The sequence below is a fragment of the Lepus europaeus genome, chromosome 13 (assembly GCF_033115175.1).
Source record: "Lepus europaeus isolate LE1 chromosome 13, mLepTim1.pri, whole genome shotgun sequence".
Taxonomy (NCBI): domain Eukaryota; kingdom Metazoa; phylum Chordata; class Mammalia; order Lagomorpha; family Leporidae; genus Lepus; species Lepus europaeus.
This window is the reverse complement of record NC_084839.1, coordinates 32,962,057-32,984,278: the sequence shown is the minus strand read 5'-3', so window position 1 is coordinate 32,984,278 and position 22,222 is coordinate 32,962,057. Positions and strand designations below refer to the sequence as shown.

Here is a 22,222-nt window from a genome sequence, read left to right as displayed (position 1 = left end):
GAAAGTGTGCTGTTTCTACTTGCATCACAATAAGGTGACCTCAGATGATTAAGATTAGAGTAGGCAGGATGAGTACACCATCAAAATGTTATCCAAAATATTCTCATCTGGGACAGGAGTGTGGTGCAGCAGTTAGGTCTAAGTTTGGGAAGCCCAAACACCATATTGGAGTGTCTGATTCAAGTCTGAGCTACTCTGCTTCCAACCCATCCAGCTTTCTGCTAATGTACATTCTGGGAGGCAACAGATGATGGCTCAACTACTTGGGTCCTTGTCCATCATGTGGGAGATCCAGCTGGAGTTTTTGGCTCCTGGCATTTGGGGTATGAACCAATGGATAGAACATCTCAATCCCTCCTACCCTCCCTTTCCCTCTTTCAAATAAAATGAAAATAATTTTTAAAAATACCTTAAGTTATGTTTTTGTAAAAATTAAAGAAAACAGGAAACAAGGAAGGGGATTGAGGAAGGGTGAGAAGTATGGTTATTTTCTTAGACTTCTATCTATGAAATACATGAAATCTGTTCTCTTTGCATTAATAAAAACTTAAATATAAAATACCCTCATCCTTCAGAAACTCATCATTGAGATATCTAAGCCTTTCTCTTAGAGAGCGAGGTGCTATATTTAACAGTGAACACCAGAGTCCATTTGATGCATGGTGCCAGAACTGCTGCCATATGCATTAAAAGAGTTGTAATTCTACTGAACCAATATGTACTGATACTGGGTTTACTGTTAGTGAAGTACTTTCGACTATGTGTATAATGTCACTTAACTTTCACAACCCTTTTGTCAAGCACAGGGCAGTATTATCATTCCCATCTTACAGCTGAGGAAAATGGGATAGGACTACAGCTTATCAGCAAGACATAACTAGCACATGACAGAGCTGTGAGCATACCCACCAGCTGCAAGATAAGTTTGCTTTCCAAAGTGCAGAGGTTTTTAATTTTAAGAAAATACACTGGAGAAGGAGCTGTAAAAAATGTCCCAATGACGATGCCAGTCTCATCACATTATGATTTAAAAATACATAAAATTAAATTTCATAGCTTGTCTATCTCAAAGATATGAAATTAAATATTTACTATATTTGATTCCTGGGTTGAGTTACATACACAATGATCAACAGATGTTCCAATGAGATATTCATTCTCTATCAACACACACACACACATACAGATACACACAATTAGGAAGAAACTTTTGATAGAGTTAACCTTAAACAAACAGAAGCCTTAACAAAAGATGACTTGAGAAAAAGTATAGACCTCTCCCCTATTAAGCAGAAATATTTAATCATTTGCTAATCGAAGATCACTGTGGAGAAGACTTCTATATAGTTACAACACCATGGCTAACTGAGAGGGTATAAGGGTACTTCAAACAGTTCATGGACCAATGGAATTAAAATATAAGCTTATTTTGGTGCAACATAATTTTGGAATCCATGCATAGTTTTTGCATAATATGCATTTTAGTGAACTTTTTGAAGACCGCTCATATAGTCCCAACACATGCTAAGCCAGCCAGACCCCATGTGAAAGTTCCTTTTCAAATATTAATACATAAGAAATTTTTAAAAAGCTAACATCTAATCAGACAGATGTACAACCTATAAGAAAATCAAGTTTTAATGTACCATCTGTAATATAACTCATTTTCACAGATCCTTAAACATTCTTGATACTTGATCCTGGATGACTTGAAAGCATGCAATCCCAGAAAATCCTAAATTTCTTTGCATGTAAGTTGTGGAAAAAAATATGTATACACATATTACATATGATAAAGGCAAACAACTATTGTCCCCAAATAACTGAATTTTGAGAAAAACTTAAGTGAGAAAGATGAAGGGACTGAGAGACTTCCAGTATCTGACCTTAAATATCTTCTAAAATTACATTCAATTACAAATAGACAAACACACAGGAACTTCAAAAAGTTCATGGGAAATGAAATTAAAAAAAATTTTTTGGTGCAAAACAATCTGAAATCCGCGTGTAGTTTTTTTCATGATATGCATTTTTCATGAATTTCTGGAAAACTCCTGCACTTGTCAAATCATAATTTTCAAAGCCAACTATGCTTCGAGTAACACAGCAACAGAGTGGTTTACTCGTCAGTTCTGTTCACTTAGACTGGCACAAACAGGAGCATACCTGAGCAGCCTGATTTCCTAAGTCAACAGGTCTGATGCTGCAGCAATAGAGGCTTGAAGCCTTCATCATCAAATTAAGAAAGATTTGCATGATTAAAACAGTGCTCTTTGTTTGGTATTACTTGACTGGGCATGACTGACCCTGGATACAGAGAGGTCCCACTGGAACATCGTGGTCCCTCTTCCAGATGCTCACTGATACAAACATCAGACCAAGGGTTATGTGACCAGGGCATGCACCCCTCCAGGCAAGGCAAATGCCTTGGTGCTTTCAGGGCAGCTGGTTTATGCTTGCTTGTCCTCTTCCTGGGAGTCATGGGACAATGATCTCCTTGAAGCACTGGGATGATTTTTGCTAAGGAAAGGTTTGAGAAAGGCATGTAGCATGGAGTCAGTGATAAGGCCAGGGCTGCTTTAAACCAGTCCTATCTTGCATGACAAAGTATGTCACAAGGGGGTATCTGCTTTTACAGAGAACCACTTATCAAATCTGCACTCTCACAAGGCCTTTTGATCTCCACCTGACTCCTACTCATTGTTTGATTCTTGTCCCTCATCCTTCATTTCAGCCACCGTTACAGTCAAAACACCCATGAAAATAAAATCTAAGTTTTTATGTATCTGTGTAGGGAGCCTGAATATAAAAAAAATCAGGGAATCAGAAGATGCTCCATTAAAATGATTGTATAATTACTACTTAGTGCCTTTCTAGTAGAAGGATGAATTCCCTAATGATAGGTATTATAAGTAATTAGACAAAGCTGTTCACTTTTCAAAATTAATCATCAATCCTATTAATTATGTCTGTATTACACATCCTATTAAATTAGCACACATAATAGGAGGCCTTCCCACATCAAAAGAGAAGCATATTATTACACATTAGCGCCTTGAAATTAAGCTGAAAGGAACACAAATACTTGTAATTAGAAGACTGCTTTTAGTAGGATTGCTACTTTTCATTTCTCTTATGGCTAGAAAAAAAATGAATATTTCACAAGGAAAAAACAAGCAAATTTATTGGTTTTGACCACTGAAAAAAAGGGGGTCAGCTGAATGCTATGTTTGAATAAAGAGGAAGAACATTCACCCAGAGAGGGGACTTGAAGCCATGGTGAAGTCGTGCATGTGATCCTGAGAACAGACAATCTGGGTTCAAACCGAAAAAAGTCTGAAACAGGAAACAATGCAAGGACTGGCTCTTAGAATCAGTTGGGGCTGGCGCCGTGGCTCAACAGGCTAATCCTCCGCCTAGTGGCACCGGCACACCGGGTTCTAGTCCTGGTGTGCCCCTCTTCCAGGCCAGCTCTCTGCTATGGCCCAGGAGTGCAGTGGAGGATGGCCCAAGTGCTTGGGCCCTGCACCCCATGGGAGACCAGGAGAAGCACCTGGTTCCTGCCTTTGATTAGCGAGATGCGCCGGCCGCGGCGGCCATTGGAGGGTGAACCAACGGCAAAGTAAGATGTTCCTCTCTGTCTCTCTCTCTCACTGTCCACTCTGACAAAAATTAAAAAAAAAAAAAAAAAAAAAAAAAAAAGAATCAGTTGGGTGCTTTGAGATGTGCCTAATGATGGCATGTTCCCAGCTTCTTTTCCTTTGTGAGGGGAGTTCTGGATAGTGAGGAAGGCTTTGCACTGAGGTATGCTCGCGTTGCCCAGGTCTGGCACCCTTAGAGAGGGCTCAGGCTGACTGATGAGAGAACAAGTCTAAAAGCAAACTGGACAGATAGGAATCCCCATGTTATAGTTATGAACTGAAACTGACTTCCTATGCTTAGACACAGCAGGCAGGATGAAGAAACCTAACAAGACTACTTGCAAAATGAGTATGGTGGAGACAGAAGAGGTTTAATAACACAGTAACACACATGTAGCATTAAGGTAAGTACAACACACAGTTACCACTTATCAAATACAATGTCTCCCCACATGCTTCTCTGAAAATAAGTCCTAGGTATATGAGTACAGGTTACAATTATAAGGCATCAATCTGGGGGAGAAGAGTAGCTGTGGACGAAGACATAACAGAATCCGAATTTCCACTATACCACCGTGCATTTATATGAAACGCAATTAAATGAAAGTGCTTGCAATCTAATTTTAATTCTGGATCATGTATTTGTCCTGTACACTAAAAAACAATGTGTACTCTAAATGATGCAGGAATTGCAACAAGAAATGTAAGGCACCCCTCGGAAAAAAAAAATGAGATAGAATACCATGATTTGCAGGTTTCTTTTCAAATTTTGAATTTAAGTTGGTTTTATGAGAAAGAAATGATTGGTTATTAGCATATGGAAACATGTTTGCTAATTTAAATTTACCAATTAAATAACAAAACACAACAGAAAGGAAACTTTTACCTAAACAGAACAATCTGAGAATTCCTTAACACATGAAGTATTTGCTGCTAGAATTTTCTTTGGACAGTGGCAAGGAATTCTCAGGTCACCTGGGCCCTGATTTCCCAAGTTCTATCTGGCTGATTTCTGAATTTTAGTACTGACATTTTGATATGTAAATATCGGTTTTGAACCCCCATGCTCCTACCCCACCATCTGAAAGAGTAGTTTAGTTACAGCTTTCATTTAGATATTTACCATTTAAATATGAATTTTGATCATTTCTTTAAGAAGGTCAGTAGCACTAAATTGGATGTATTCTTTGATACATTTTTAGGTCCATTTAGGAGCTACAAAGTTTATTGGTAGTACAGAGAGTTCTACAAGGCAGGGTTATCAAAAGGTTTGCTTGGGAAACCTGGTCTATGGTTATTGCCCCACCATTTCACTTTCAAAAGCATGACGGTTTGAGGAATAAATTACATAGGTGATCATTCCAATAAGAGGAGGTAACCCAGTATTCAAAGCATACTTTTTAATGTTCTTTGACAATTACATGAAGAAAATCTAGCTCTGTAAAATTCCTGAGAATAGATATTTTGTTTTAAAAAATATCTTTCCACCTCTTATATATCAAGCAGAATAAAAGACTCCAAGAAAGTAGCCGTGACTGATGGGCGAAGTCAGAAGACAAAGAGAAGTGGTTGCATTTCTGAGCTTGTCTTACAGCCACCGTTCATCAGTGAATCTAAGGAAAGTATGACAAAGCTCTGTGGCCAGATCTTTCATTTCCCCCAGGTATCACTCCAAATATGTGTGTTGGTTTGCTCCAGAAAGCATGTTAAATCTCCAAAAATAAGTACACAATACTTGCTACAGTTTGCATAATGTTTCATTTTCTGTTCTGATTCTGAATTTGCTATTGGCTTGATATGTGTCTTGTCTTTCACTTGACTTTACGAGCTTGACAGGATGCAAGAGCAATAAAAGAGAGTCAGAGCCTTGGGAGCAGAGACTGTCCTTGATTAGAGTTGCCAGCTGTCTCAGCCTCGCCTTCTGGTCCCTGGAACACCATTTGGCTTCTGTCCACAGGACCAGTCTTGGTACGGATGCTAAGGACTAATATACATATGTCCTCTGCTCACAAGATCTGTCAGCATGGATCACAGGAAGGAGAGAGCTCTGTCAACCACTCAGGCCTCACTCTGTATGTGTAGAACATCAACCAGGACAATCAAATAGTTTAAAAAGAATTAGAAAATGGGGAAAACTGGAAGGTAAGATTAATACTTCATGGGTGCTGGGTTCTAGTCCCGGTTGCTCCTCTTGCAGTCCAGCTCTCTGCTGTGGCCCGGGAAAGCAGTGGAGGATGGCCCAAGTGGTTGGGCCCTGCACCCACATGGGAGACCAGGAGAAGCACCTGGCTCCTGGCTTCGGATCGGTGTAGTTCTGGCCATTGTGGCCATTTGAGGGGTGAACCAATGGAAGGAAGACCTTTCTCTCTGTCTCTCCCTCTCACTGTCTAACTATCTGTCAATTAAAAAAGAAAAAAAAAAGATTAATACTTCATATGTAGCTGAATTCCAGCTGTGCATAAACCCTTACACATTAAGTGTACTTTAATGTATTTCTTTCTTGGGGGAAAATACTGTGAATACCCACGTGAAGAAACAGAGCTTTGATACTGAAAATCCTGTACTAGCAAGAGAGACCAATAGAACACGATGGTGCTATACCCATCATGACATTCTTATAAAGCATTCTTTCATTCTTAATGTGCTTTATCTTGGAAGTACGTCTACCACACCTTACCTCTGCTTGATGCTCCTACCATGGGTCTGTGTGACAGGTCAATCAGAAAAACCAATTTCAAAAACTATGAACCGATCGAGGCACATGGGTGTCAACGTGGCCACTGGTTGAGAAGGACTTTTTTTCATGATCTTACCTAGGCAGTAGGGACAACACTGGCCTTTTCTCAAGACAGGTCTTTCACAGGATACAGAAGGGCAAGACTCAGAGTAGCAGCTAATTACGCTATCCATGCACACGCAGCTGGTGCAAACGTCAGGCTTCCAGGACTCAGCTGCCAGGAAAATATCCCCTTCGTCATTTTTGCAGTAACTAGGCACGCTGTCATTATGGGGCGAGGAAGGACGCAGAGGTTCATCTGGAAAAATGAACATACAGGTCAGCAGAGATGCTGCAGCCACCAACGGTGCCACGCCGCGAGCTCCACTCAGACGTATCAAAAGCACCCAGGGTCCCCATGGCTCCGGCTGCCTCCTTAAAACGGAGCGGGGGTCTCAGTAGTAAATCAGGGGGTGTGATTCAGAGAGGGTCTTGAACTTTGAAACAAAATAACAAAGATGAGAAATGACCTTTCACAGAGATGTTAGTTGCTTATGCAACCTCCACTCTATCCTTCTTCCCCAACTTAACAAAATCCTGATTTTCTCTGGGGCAGCCCCAGGACTGGGAATACAGTGGGAGTAAGTCTATGAAGACAGTTCTCTTCCCTGCTTTCCCTGTTTCTTTGCAACTAGGGTGACCATGTCACTTTGTTACAGCTAATGGAAACTAATAGCTAAGGAGGCACTTCTAGGAAAGCTTTCTCTTTTTCAAAGGGTTGGTGAGCTGCTACCAGAGATCCTGCCTCATTCTGGAATACGTGTGTGCTGTGGCTGCAACATCTTTATCATCCTTCTGTCAGAGAAAGGTCCTGACATCACTAAACAACCCAGAATCAATGCTGATAAACATCTGCCCCCAAACTTCTTGTAAAATGAATCCTTATTTGCTTAAAAATTGTCTCTGGGTTTTATCTGATCTGTGGTCACAAGCCATCCTAACCAATCAATGCCCAGAGTTTCATGTACCAGACTATCACTGTTCAGGCATCTACACAAAGGGTTCAAAGATAAGAAATGTCAATTACTCATAAGGATGCAACCAAACAGAAGCCACCTGGAAGCCATTTATGTCTTTGCTATTTAAAGTCTTTAACTTAGAGGTTCCACAAATCAAGTTGCAACTTGAAACAGAAAGAGAAAGACACCAGAAAACCCAGATATCTTTTTGGGAGGTTAGAACCAATGAAATGAATGAAAATCGTAACCTCAAGTAGAAAGGAAAATCTAAGTTGGTGCAGTTCTTGGTTCAGAAATGTCATGATCCAGTCTACGGCCATATCACCCTGAACGCTCCTGATCTCATCTGATCTTGGAAGCTAAGCAGGGTCGGGCCTGGTTAGTACTTGGATGGGAGAAATGTCATGATCCTACAGTAAAAGAAAGTACTTCCAAGCATCCTCACCAGTCGGGAGTCTAGACAGAGCCAGGACAGTCCTACCCAGCAACCCCCTAAGAGAATCCCATTTTCTCAATGCATACGTGGCCAAAAAGAGTTAGACTCAGTTCCTCTCAGAATCAACTTCATACGCTCTGGTATTTTCAGTCATGAAATACAAATGCCTGAGACAGGCATGTAGTTATCTTTTTATGCAGAAGCTCTGAAGTTCGTTTTCCTTCCCTTGGCCTCGTGAACATACCCTATGGCCAATGAATTTGAGTTGCTAAGAGGAGCTGCTTTGAGTACAAGGGCAGCTGCTCCATTAGGGGCCCTTTCCAGGGGACAGAGGAAGCCAGTATAATGGAATTGGCTCAAATTCTCTTTCAAATTGTGCCACCGTATCTCCTATTACCAGTCCTGCAGGCAGAAGGCACAAGTGAAAGAAGAGTGATTGGTTCCACTGCTCCAAACTCAGGTATGGTTCTACCTGTGAGATCTGATTTCAGCTATGGTTCCAGAGACCCCATCCATACTGAGCAAAGATGGTAAAATGGGATTCCTTTCTCTATGTCTAGGGATAATTTCTTCTTTAATAGATGGGCCAATGCAAACTTTTGCCGCAGATGGAAAAAGGACAATTCACTCTTGTCCACACTCCACCCTGCAAATCACCAGTGGGTTTCTGTGGCTTACATTAGCTTGCTTAGCTCTTAGAACCGACACTTGATCTTGGCCCTAAAAATTCAGAAGAGGAAGAAGGGACAGCAGCAATGAAATGGCTGTGGAGATAATATCCTAGAATCTGGAGGCCTCTTATTGAGGCCTGGAGAGACGCCTGGAGGTCACTGGGATGTGCTGGAAGCAGCGGAAAAACACTTAAAGCTGAGCCACAGGGTGTGCAGGTCTCTGTGTACTAGGCAGGAGGTTCCCATCCAAACTCTGAGTGTAAATGCCATTTGGAGTCTTGGCACAGCACTTCCCTTCTTTGGGCCTCTCTTCCCCTTTTCCTACTCACGAGGCCCCTTCTTTATACTGTTTCAAAAACATTTACTCCTTTATTTTACTTTTATCAGTTTTTGTAAAAGTTGATGGTCATTCACCCTTTATTTCTTTTCTATGGCCCCCTCCTCATCTATACTACACTTGTTTTCCAAGTCTAGAAAAGAAAGAAAAAATTTTAAAGTTATAAAAAAAGAAACAGATCCTTTCCTATTGTTTCTCTTCTATATGTTGAGGAAGTAGTGTACCTGCAGGGATGCTTAATCTGTCTTCATGAATCCATTTCCCTACCAGACCTTGCTTAGCCTAGAACATGGGAAGTGGAAGGGAGAGGGAATGACAGAGTTCTAGAGAGGATCTCCAGGAGAGATGCAGCTCTTCAACAAATATATCATTTTGAGATATTTGAGATTGCAAGTGTCCTAAAATCAAAGGTGTTATTTTTCTAGATCTGTAATGTACCACTTATGGACGCTACTGCAGAAATTTACTATGCTGTGAAAAAAATGATACGTTGGCTTTTAAGACTTCTTATCACTGCAGTACAGCTATGAATGGGAAAGTCTAGATCTACTGGGGGCTAGGTGATTGACTTTAACACAGAGATACTGGACATGGTCTTACTCAAGACATAAGAGGAGTCTTTGGAATACTAACAGATAAAACAGAAAGTCCTCATATGTTGAAGATGAGGAATATCGCTCAATGGAGAGAAATGCAATCATCCAGGCTTGTATTTATAAATGAGAAGTCAACCCAGGCACAACAAGGAGGTGCTCGATGGGAGAGAGAGCAAGGGATGCAGGAAAGCTACAGTTTCCCGCTGGAATCCACGGGCCTCTGCACATGCACACCTCAACTTGAGGAACCCTGCTCTGGGAGAGCTTGCCTTAGCCCTCTCAGGAGTTCCATGTCCCACAGCTCTCCTGCTGTGTGGGCTGTATCTCTGCATCCCGTCAGTGAATCTGGGCCAGCCAGTGGGTCCTAGAGAAGTCTCACCCCACCACTGCCTCTCCCATCGTCAGCTCCTGGGGTCAGCGCTCAGATCCTAGCACAGATGTCTCCGGGGTGCTTCCCCCGGTTAAAGCTTCCTGGGATACATGCAGGCTTGCGTCCTCCCTTTCAAGGCACGCCTCTTACATTATCACTATTTACTTAGTGTGGAACCCTAGACTGTTGGGTTCATCTTTTGGACTACTGCTCCACAGCACAGGGGCTGTGTCTGTTCTCACCAACCTCGGAATCCCTGTGGCTCAACTCAGGCATTCCACAAATATTTGGAAAGCGAGTATCTAAACGGATGCAAATTCATCATCACCATGAAGAGATAACATGATTTCTGCAGGGAGGATGGAAACAGACATGGCTAATAACAGAGAAACATCAGCAGGGTTGGACCTGAGTAAAATCGCGATAATGCTAATATCTATCTATCTATCTATCTATCTATCTATCTATCTATCTATCTAGTGGAGAATACGTCATATGTATACTAAAAAAAGGTAACATATGTGAATTCTTTTTACACCAAAAAGATGTTCTATCAGTCAAGCTTCCCAGACGAGCAGACTCTAATCATACCAAAAATTTTGTACTGAGACAATTACACTCTGACTGCAGTCCAGGATGACAACAAATCATGTCACTATTCCTGTTAGTTCAAGTAACACAAAGAAAAAAATACAATAAATGTGAGCCCATTGAAGAATTTAGGCTCTGACTACACTGGATATAATGGTAGAATAACAGATTCTGGCCAGCCAAGATAATCCAATGTAAAAAAAAAAAGTAATAAAGTATGGAGGTTTATGTTTTAATAAGCAGAAACTAAGAACTGCTAAGAATGAATATTTATAATGTAAATCGTTATTTAGGTCTTAAAAAAGGAAATAATCATTACAAAATAAAACCAGTTATAACAACTTGGCAATTTTGTGCATCAAATTAAATATCTTTTTAAAAAGTTACATAGTCAAGTGTTAACTAGAAGTACTATTTTAATTGTGATACCAGTAACTTATGTTTAAAATCTTGACAAATTTTCACTAAAACCGATTTGTTTCAAGACCATAAAATTACCTACTAAGGTCGGATTATCTGAGAAATAAAAAGAAAATAATAATATTCCTTATACACATACAGAGCTAGTCCCTTAATATTTTTGGATATTAACTTATTCATCATAATATGTTTAGGGGGTGGCATTTGCTTTTTTTCCAGAGTATCTTCACCACCCTTAAATTTTTCAAATAACTTATATTGTTTGCCAATATTGTTCTTCACATATACTAAAGACAAAGATTGATTTGTCCCATTAGCAAAATATTTGGAATAATTTAAGACAGTAAGGCTATCTCCATGGGTTGTCTCTACTTAGGTATACTCATTGAATCTGAGATGTAAGTTTAAGGGGAAATTATGGCAGAAAGAGCAATCTCCTTTATTTTCCAAAGTCACTTCATGTGCAAGCCACACTGATTGCACAAATATGTGGCTGATAGAAGGGAATGAATTTAGGAAGAGGCTGCCAGGAGTTCCTGCCTGGGTTTGTCGAGCTCCTCCATGGGGTTCAGCCTGAGCTGCTGGGTCCTGCAAAATGATGCATCCTACAGCCATGCCCGTCCCTGCCAAGCACATGCCAAGACACTGTGTCAGTTACCTGTGCACTGTGGGCAGCAGGAGTCCTGGGTACGCGAGGGGTTCTGGCACAGCAGCGGTGGGCACACCTCTGTCTCACACAGCACTCGGCCACTGTGGCAGGTGCACTGAGTACAGGAGTCGATGTTCCATGTTTCTCCTTCCACAAAGTACTCTCCTCCAGGAGCGTGGCAAATGGAGGGAGTGCTGAGCTCTGGCTTCTGCACCACGAAGTCATCTGCAGAAGGACACGAAAGCAAAACATAAAGACATTATTCATTTGCAGTCTTCCCAGGGTGTTGTTTGCTTTAAAAGACAGAAAAGATGAATTGGCTGAGTATCGCACTTTATTCTTATCAAGAGAACAGTGATGAAAAAAATATTCCAAGCACAGAAGCAGAAGACAATAACAGAAGAGCTCATTTCAGGAAGTGAGGTCCAAGTGGTTCACAGCCATCAATAGTCCCGAGAGAATTCAGCCAGAGAATTAAGTTACAGGGAAGGGAATCCTGTTCTAGAGAAAAGAAGGAGGGCCTTTCGGGCATCTTGGAGAATATGTGGTTGTTGTCTGGAATGAAGAGCTCTCAGGTGCTGAATGCTTGCTACAGCCCAGTTATTTTCAGGATCAGCACTTTACATTTATTCATTTCATTTATTCCTACTTTGACCTTGTGAGCAAGGCATTATTTTACATATGAGGAAACTGAGAGCTTAAGGTATTGAGTGCAGACAAGGGACTAGAAGCCAAGGCTATGGTGGTTTGGACCCTGGATATGCCTCCAGATTAAACAAAACTTCCAGATGATCTATGTTAGATCCACTTCATTATCTCTGGGATTCCAAGCACTTGGAAATACATCCTGCTGTCAGCAGGCCACACCCCACTTGCAGCAGCCTGCCAGCAAACTGAGCGGGAATGCTCCTACAGAATCAACAGTCTGAAAACCCTCACCTGAGACTAAACATTTGCGTGGTGATATCATCATCAAGAGGGGTAAACGCTAAGAGGCTGATGATAACTATGATTGCTCTCTCCAGAGGAGAGCTGGCTTTGGTCCCTTGAGGAGATAATAATGATGGAGAGGGAAATTTAATGCTGAAAATGTCTGGAGAGGTACTGGGAGTCTCCCTGAAGTTGTGCTGGGGAAATGAGATGGATGAAGACGTTAACCACGTTTGTGTCATCCAAACACAACAAGCACTCGGAGAAGGTGTTGACAGTGTTGACTCCTGCCGAGAGGTAGTCTGGAGCCATCCTGGCTAGCTCGTGCTTGGAGCTCAGTGCAAGTTGGGCCCCAGAACTACCTTGTCTGTGCAGGGATGCTCAGAGCTGAGACTGCCTACGAGTACCCTGGGGCTGTACTTTCAAAGTGGTAGAGTCAAAGACACTGATGAGAAAATGTGGCTTGGGGTGATTTCCAGCTAATAAGGCAACTCCAGTTTTATGTTTAGGGAACTAATAAAGACCAGAATTTTGACCAAATGGACACATTACAGAAAACTGACATTAGCTGATGCTTATACTTACAAACAGTTGGACAGAATTTCCAGCAAATGAACAGTTAGGAAGATAATCAGAATGAAGACTGAGCTGGGGTAAGATGAAAAAACAGTCAGTTTCCTGTGGTTTAAGAAAAAAACTGTTCCAAAGGACATTACTAAATCAATGCTGGAAAAAGGCTTAGAGGGGACAGTGACTGCCCTTTTAAGTGCTCCATGGAGGGAGGTGGTCAGGTGAGAGATGATGTGTGAGTGTGCGTCCCACCTTCCCAGTCCCTTTGCTATATACTCTGTGCTTCAGTACAAAGCATGAGAGGGGCTGGAGAGATGTGACAGGCTGAAAAAAAAAAAAAAAAAACCGAAAGGTAGAGAGTAAGAAAGAGAAAAATCTGAGAGGTTTTCTATCAGGAGTAGCTCACTTATCCCAGGAAGAAAACCAGAAAATCTTGTAAGTAGGAGTCCATGAATGAAACAGCTCTAGGCTTTGTAGTTAGAGACATCCCCACAGGGCAAACCAAGAAAGACAAGACTGGAAAAAAACACCATGCTGCATATCCATATTTCACGGAGGTGCTTTGCGTTTATCCAGATAATCACACATCTGCAACTATACGGCAGTATCTCTCTGTGTGCACAGAAACTTTCCAGATCTCTGAAATAGAGAAAATACTCCCCTTTCAGGTCTTAGGTCAGTTACCTGTTTTTTTTTCCCCAAGAGTCCACAGAGCTCTCTCATTAAACTGCTGGTTTACCATCTGATGCAATGGAAACTAGTGGTTTTTCACATTTAACTAGTAGAATCTACATAGGAAAAAAGTATCAACACAGCTAACTGAACTACAGGGAAACAAAGCAAGCATCTCTTTTTCACCATAATATGGGCCTGCCCAGGGACCAGGATATGGGAAATGCTTGTGAAAAGAGTTTACATCAATATGCTCTCAATGTTGAAAAAAGGGGGAAGAGACAGAAAAGAACCCTGCAAGTGTCTCCTCTACGGGTGGGGTCTTAGCTGATTTTTATTCTTTCACTCCACTTTTTGGTATTTTATATAAGCACTGGTTTTCCAGTGCCTGTCACTTTGATCTTGTAGTGACTGAAGTGTACAGAATTGCAGAGCTAAAGGGGTCTTCAAGAATCCCTTTATCCACCCCCAACCAGGGCAGGAAGGCAGGTGCAACCTGGCCAGTGGGAGGCCACCCCCCTACCCCAGTCCTGCTTGGGGCATAAGGACTGGGCCTTCACACAGGTGGACACACTCAGCCGGGACTGACCGGAGGCAATGGCATCTGCTAGGACCTTTAAATGTTAAAGGGACTCGAGAGACTTCATTTCTCCCAGACTTCCAGCGGATGTATCATTTTACTTGGGTAAGAGAGTTAATCTTCCTATGTCTTTTTCTCTAGAATACTTTTCTCTAACTCCAAGTGGCCTGCACAGTAGAAGGTGTAACAGATGCAGAAGTGTGCTGAGCTCTTCAGAGACAAAGGTGAGATTTTATGGTGATAAGTACTGTTTCTGACAACCATACTGCAGACTCCCATGATCCACAACTCTGTTCTTCTGACAACTTACCTTGATGGCCATAACTGTGATTGTTTTAAAAAAATTTTATTTAGGCTTTACAAGAGTCATATATTTCATTTATACAGATTTAGGAACATAGTGATATAACTGTGATTTTTAAACGTTCAGGATGTGTGGTCTCTCTAAATTCCTCCATTTGACAAAAGTGCCACATGTCCATAACTTAAAAAAAGAGTCCTAGTGACAGACTTGAGGAATCTCTACCTCTTGGATATATTAGTTTATAAGCAATAAGCTTTTACAGAATAAATAACACTAGCACTAATCCCCTCTAATTAACTAAGGCATTCAGCCTTCATAACACTATTAATCAAAAGGAGAGCTGCAGTTTAATACATATGAGCTCACCAACCTTCACAAAAATGTGATTTAAAGACCTAAATATAATTGAGTAAACCATTCAAAAGTAAGGAGATGGGGTTGGCGCTGCGGCGTAGTGAGTGAGGCTGCTGCCTGCAGTGCGAGCATCCCATGTGGGCACCGGTTCAAGTCCCGGCTGCTCCACTTCCGATTCAGCCCTCTGCTGAGACCTGGGAAAGCAGAAGATGGCTCAAGTCCGTGGGCCCCTGCACATGTGTGGGGGACTCAGAGGAGGCTCCTGGCTTCAAATCAGTGCAGCTCTGGCTGTTGCGGCCATCTGGGGAGTGAACCATTAGATGGAAGATCTGTTTCTCTCTCTACCTCTGCCTTTCAAATAAATAAATAAATCTTTAAAAAAAAAAAAAAAGTAAGGAGAACAGTTTCTAGAGCCTTAAGAGTTCTCTCTGGTCTTTGGCTAATCATTTGGAGCGCCCGGCTGATTTTGTGGCCGTTGTTGACAGAAACCATGGAGAGCTGGCAAGTGTGCCAGGGGCTGTCCTCTGCATGTCCCCCGGAGATACAGGTGTGTACAAAGCCCTGCAAGGCAGAAGTCAGGTGGAGCATACGAGACGGCGGCCAGCTTTTACCTGCGCAGGACGGGCAGCACTGTCCAGGATGAATGGTGGGGTTGCCACAGGCAGGCACCGGGCAGGTGATCAGGGCACACATTTCCCGTCCATTGTGACAGTAGCATTCCCGGCACCCATCATGCCAGCTTTCCTCATTTTTATGGTGATGGCCATCCATGGACAGACATGTGCCTGACAAGACGGGTGGCCCGGCTGAAGCAGGGACCTCTGGACAGACAGAAGGCAGCCTGGTAAAGAAGCAGCTACTGCACAGGAGATACAGCCCCTAATGTCCTTAGGTCTAATGGAACCCAGCCACCAAAATCTGTTGACAAAGGACAGTCAGGGATATGGGAAATGTTTGTGAAAAGAGTTTACATCAATATGCTCTCAATGTTGAAAAAAGGGGGAAGAGACAGAAAAGAACCCTGCAAGTGTCTCCTCTACGGGTGGGGTCTTAGCTGATTTTTATTCTTTCACTCCACTTTTTGGTATTTTATACAAGCACTGGTTTTCCAATGGGTACTGTACATATATATTTAGTGTATATATAGAATGATCACTCTAGAAGTTTCATCCAATAGGGAAATCCTGAGCCTGGTGCAGCTAATAGGTTCCTGTGCAACAACTGAAACAGGGACTAGACCTTTGTTCTCTGTCTCCTTACAAACACTATGCAGGGATTAACTGTCCAACTGTGCCAAAAAAACAAACAAACAAAAAAAACAAACAAAAAAAACCCCACAAAACAAACCTGAGGGACCATTTATTGCCTAATCTGTAGATCACGCTGTCAACTACAAGGCATTGGGATGTGCAGTGGGGCTGGGGCCTGGGTAAGGGCAGAAATGGCAGCTAAGACACACCCTCAATGACTTCAGCTACGTGCCTGGAGCAGGAACTCTCAAGCATCAGGGATACCTGGGACTTGTGCTTACACAACAGCTGTAGGCTGCCATGTGCCTGAGCAGGAAACACACCAGCCAGAAACTTCCGCTACAGCAGCCTTCAAGGACTTTGGGGACCTTTACTGTAGCAACTACACCCATTCCACTCCTGAACAACGGGAGACTCCACTGGGGTCAAGATCAATGTGCTGCAGGCTAAAGTTCCCGGGACAGGTAAAAGTGAAGAGCTCAGAAGTAATTGATTTGGGCAGTGTGCCTGTTCATACGCTGACTTTCAATTCTATTCTGAGGCTTCATTCTGTTACGATGAAAGGAGAAGGGGGTCCTGTGGGATGGTCCCACAGGGAGCGGCATTTGTGACTGAGAAGGCAGCAATCACTTCAATTGTTTGCTCTACACAATGTCCTCCTGCTCTTTGTCTCGGTGCCCCTGGCGGCTTTGAGGGAGAAGGGCCATGCGGTCAAACTTACCTCTGCACGTGCAGATAAGACAGCCGTGACTGTCCTGCTGGAACCCCAAGGGGCAGATTTTACTGCACGGGAGCTCTGGACATTTCTTACAGCGACAGATGTCACAGCCGTGCTTATTCTTCCTGGGTAATTAAAATTTTGTCAGAGGTCAGAAAATCAAAAAGCCTCAAATGATGTCCAAGAACTCAGACCAAGGGTCAATGAAGTGATACTGCTATTAAGCAGAGTGACTTGACTTTTGTTTCAAAGACTCTTGCAGTGATATGTAATTAGCTCCCTGTGGCCATAACCACCACTCACCCATGACCAAGGTTTAGAAAAGCCCAAGCACTTAAGTGCTTCCAGTATGTGACTGACAGAATCCCAACGACATGACAGTTGATTTAATTAGGAAAAGTGACAGCACAACAGAAACAGATGAATGTGCAACTCATTGCTGGTCAACGCTGGAGACCACAATTGGGGGCAAAAGCTCTTCTTTCGTTAGAATTACTGTCTTCTTTACATGATCACATCCTCTGAGGGATTCTAGATGCTAGTTAAAATTTCAATGAGATATCTGCTGAAAACTCTCAGAAGAAAGGAGGAGAATTTAAGGTCCTATAAATCTGGGAATGCTACATAAAGACTGATAAAGATTAAAAGCCACAGAGACTATTGGTTAAACTTATTATTTAAGCTATTGAACTTGAATTTATTAACTTTCAAATCTGTTGCTACATAAAGAAAAATGTTATGAGCCACTAACTGGATGCAAGGTAAGAAACCTTGGCAGGGTAAGTAGGATGCTCTTTATTGTGAATGCATTGCTATCAACCTATCTTAAGGTATAGGTTAAATAAATTATGATAAAGTAGCCTCTGGGATATCATGGCAATTCTGCTCCCCACTCTCTTAGGCAGTCTCAATGATATTTCACATCACATGGCCCATTTCCATAAGATAGTAAAACTTGGTTATCTTTGGCGACACAATCCTTTCCCTGCTTTCCAAATTACCTATCTAAACAAGTATGGATATTCAGGACTCAGTACATTATTGAGTCATTCACACACACATACAAAACAGCCAGTAAAATGAGTGTGACCGTTCCATCAAACCGTCATAGGTTTTCTGAATTAAGAAATACGTACAGGTATCCAAGTGGACAGTACTTGTCACAGATTACGGGTCTGCACTTCTTGGGCCGTGGGCGGCACTGACAGATCTCACAGTTGTGGGCATCAGTTAGGAAACCAAAGGGACAGTCCAAGGTGCAGCCATGTTTAAGGCCTGCGCACAGCTCTTCTCCTGTGGAGACACACAAACAGCGTGTTTCTTCCAAAGACAACAGCACATCCAAACAACACATTTCCCAAATCCCCCAGCCTTGCACAAATTTAAATTTCTCAGCTCTTCCACGGCATCACACAAGCTAGAAAATGCAGATTGTGGGGTCAGCACTGTGCTGTAGCAGGTAAAGAAGCCAACCGCAGCGCCTGCATCCCATATGGGCACCAGTTCAAGTCCCAGTTGTTCCACTTCTGATCCAGCTCCCTGCTAATGTGTCTGGGAAAGCAGTGGAGGATGGGACAAGTGCTTGGGTCCCTGCATCTGCACGGGAGACTTGGACGAAGCTCTTGGCTCCTGGCTTCAGCCTGGCCCAGCCCTGGTTGTTGTGGCCATTTGGTGACTGAACCAGCGAATGGAAGACATCTCTCTTTCTCTCTGCCTCTCCTTCTCCATAACTTTGACTTTCAAATAAATAAATAAATCCTTAAAAAAAAGAGAAAATACAGATTGTGCTATTTCATGGTTAGTACAATATGACTTTGTTCTAAGAAGAATATAAAAAATTACTCTGAAGAATGGATTTCTAAAGGTTGTGAATCTAGCAGTCTTGCAGAATATTGAAGAGCAAGTAAGCTGGTGACTGTTAATGATCAAGTGCATTTTTTCATGAATTTTTTATTAGTCACCTTAAATCACTGATAACCATTTATGTTAAAATGTGGGAATCAGAAACATACTCTCCAAATATCATTGGCTACTTTAATTCTACTGCATGCCCATGATAATGCATAATATTTACTCTATGGGTGTTAGATCACATAATGTTAAATTCACATAATATTTACTCTATGGGTATTAGATGGTATCATATAATATGTCATACTGCATGTAGCATAGAGATTTCTTATCCTTCCTTTATAAAAAAGTAAAGGTGGAGAGAGATCTTCTATTCTCTGGTTCACTCTCCAAATACATGTAACAGTCAGGACAGGGCCAAGCTGAAGCCAGGAGCCCAGAATTTCATCTGGGTGGCAGGGACCCAGGTACTTAAGCTATCACCTGTTGCCTCCCAGGGTACATACACATTAGTAGGAAGCTAGATTGGAAGTGGAAAAGCCAGGACTCAAAACAGGAACTGTAATATGGGATGCAGACATCTCAAGTAGTATCTTACTTGTTGCACAAAACGCCTGCTCCTATCACATTTTTTTCAGAAGGGAAAAGGAAAGGGGATGACACTGTGACCCCAACATCCTTTATCAGAGTGCCTAGTTCGAGTACTGGCTACACTACTTCCACCCAATTCAGTTTCCTACTAATGTGCCTGGAAAGGCAGTGAAAGATGCCCCAGGTGCTTGGGTCTTCATGTGGGAGAATGGGATAAAGTTCCAAGCTTCCTGCCTTCAGCCTGGTCTAGCTCTGGCTGTTGCTGCCATTTGGGGAATGAACTAGAAGATGGAAGATCTCTTTCTTTGCGTCTTTCCTTTCAAATCAATTATTCAATCCTTAAAAAAAAAAAAAAGGGAATAAGCTATGAAGTGATTGGCAAAATCAACTACTGGAGAGAAGAGCTTCACAGAACCTTGTAAAATGATTTTGAAAGGTTTTGATTAAGAGCTTTGCGGAGAAATACAGGGAATAAAAATGTTAAGAAAAGCAAGCTTTGTGATATAAATAAAGTAAGTTGAGACCTGTCTGAATTGAATACAGAATTTGAGAGACAAGCAAATTTAAAGAAGAAAAGTTGATATGATCATGGCCAAAAGTATGGCAATGCTTGAATATGGGTCTGCATGGACTGGTAAGATGGGAGCCACAGACTGTTACTGTTAGAGTGATTAATGAATTTTTACTTTATTTGGACACTCTTTAAGCACAAATATAATAATAATGTATAACATACTAGGAAAAACAGAATGTATTTGTACCTTTCACACACAAATCTTATAATCTAAAATTAAACTAACTACAATTAATAGGTGAAATGAGTCCATGTTTTACATAAATATTTTTAGATAGAATCTTGGTTGGCAACATTTGTATATTTAATGTTATCTTTTAAAAAAGGAAAGTGTGATTTATGGGATCATTTTCTCCTTTGTCATTATCATAAACCTTTCATTACACATTCAATATAACCTCACAGGTTTGCATCACACTGTGAAGCAACTGAATACTAATCTGCATCTTTAAGAGAGAAATTCTAAATGGCTCATTAAAAAATTTGTAATTATATGACTTGGAAGGTCATCATTTTTCATTTCCCATTATTATGGGAATGATGAAGAGGGAGAAGACTTTCATAGCCACGTTTCTTTTGCTGACACAGAGAACTAAGTTGCGACCTATTTTTCTATCACAAGAATTTTTAAGTCATGACACCAAGTGGATTATGTTGGGAAATAGATGAATTAAAAATACTCCTAGAACTTCCTGGAGTTGACACTCTTGGGGATTAAATTCAGTGGAACTTTGAAGTTCAAGCACCTTTGTGCCTTTATTTTTATAGTGTTCTATAAACAGAAGTTTCTCCATATATCTTAATCTAGAATGTTCTACATTAATCCTTAAAGAAAATTGTCATCATTCAAATTCAACCAATTAGATAAAAACCAAATTTGTCTTTAACCTAACTTTGATCTGCATTGGAAGGGAATTCCAAATAAAGGCTGCTATGTTTACTGAAATACAGGGTATTCTTTATTTTTTTTAAAGATTTATTTATTTACTTTATCAAGTAAATTATAACTTTATCAAGTTACATAGAGAGAAAAGAGGCAGAGAGAGAGGTCTTCTACCCATTGGTTTACTCCCCAGTTGGCCGCTACGGTTGGGCCTGCACTGATCCAAAGCCCAGGAGATTCTTCCTTGTCTCCCATGCGGGTGCAGGGGCCCAAGGACTTGGGCCATCTTCTACTGCTTTCCCAGGCCATAGCAGAGAGCTGTATTGGAAGTGGAGCAGCCAGGACTTGAACCAGTGCTCATATGGGATGCTGGCACTGCAGGCAGCGGCTTTACCTGCTATGCCACAGGGCCAGCCCCCAGGGTATTCTCTAGAAAGCAGCTTGGTTCTGATGCCGAGGAAAGGGATGCTCTTGTGCTTCACTGACTTGGAATTGCTTACCTGCATGCTACGGTCTGGACTACATCAACTCTGCTCCCCAACAGAAGAGAGTTCCAGGGCTGGGACATATTTTCTTACGGTATTTACATTATAAATGTTATAGTATATAACTATATAAATGTTACAGTATTTTCTTATAGTCCAGTGACTAGTGTAGTGTTTAGCGTGGCGTGGGCATTCAACAAATATTTGCTGAGTGGACGTCTCAATCTATGTTCTTGCCACTAACCCCTCCATCCTCAAGGCTGCTATATTAACAGAGAAATAACAGCATGAAAAAGACTTACTCTGATTTTGCTAAATATCTTAAAATACATTTTCTAGTTCAGAAATAGGAACCATTAAAGACTGGAGAGAAGTCCTAGATCTATGTATCTCATTTACGAATTTTTCTGAAGAGAAATAGATCCCTGAGACAGTCGTTCAAATAAAAAGCAGAGCAATGAGACTGGAAATAGCTTCTTCATGGAAGGGAGGGGCTTCTCAGTTTGTCTGGAAAGCTTTGGTGCATCACTTGAGACAGCTAAGAGGAAAAACATGGCTTTATGTTCATAATTTCTCAGCATTATGCTTTTGCTGTGATCTGAAAGTGCTTCTCAATTCACTGGGGGAAAATTACCATTGAAGAGAAAGTGATAAATACTGGCAGACTATAGGGACTGTATGCTGTAGCTGGTCGATGTAAGCTTTCTATTTAGTTAGGGAAAGCAGAGGAATCTGGTTTTAGCACCAAGAATGCACTTGATCCTAAGTGCAACCCCAAGGAGAACACAATGCGAACAGCGTCCCTGAGGGCTGCGCTGCACCCATCTTTGTTGCAGTACTTCCACCTCTGAGATACCGCCAGTTTCTACCAACTGTCCTCAGGAATGGCCAGGAAGCTGCTGAGACTATTACACAAGGAAATGCAATGCTGGACCCTGACAGATGTTAGCTCACAATTATAATAATAAATGAAAACAAGCAGTCTGCCTCCTTGTATTTGGTGCCACGACCTTC

The 22,222-nt window shown here is 41.6% G+C and overlaps 1 protein-coding gene across 4 annotated transcripts in view; it reads right to left on the bottom strand.

Moving 5' to 3' along the window:
- CRIM1 (cysteine rich transmembrane BMP regulator 1) overlaps positions 1-22,222 on the bottom strand; it is a 205,276-nt gene that overhangs the window by 24,894 nt on the left and 158,160 nt on the right. For 3 of the 4 annotated variants that reach the window (XM_062209253.1, XM_062209254.1, XM_062209256.1), the window contains 5 exons: positions 17,961-18,117; positions 16,828-16,949; positions 15,468-15,677; positions 11,456-11,671; positions 6,455-6,676 (listed from right to left, as the gene is read on the bottom strand). In XM_062209253.1, coding sequence (XP_062065237.1) covers positions 6,455-6,676; positions 11,456-11,671; positions 15,468-15,677; positions 16,828-16,949; positions 17,961-18,117 — 927 coding nt within the window. The remainder of the gene's footprint in view (positions 1-6,454; positions 6,677-11,455; positions 11,672-15,467; positions 15,678-16,827; positions 16,950-17,960; positions 18,118-22,222) is intronic. The other variant, XM_062209255.1, reaches the window with a different exon arrangement.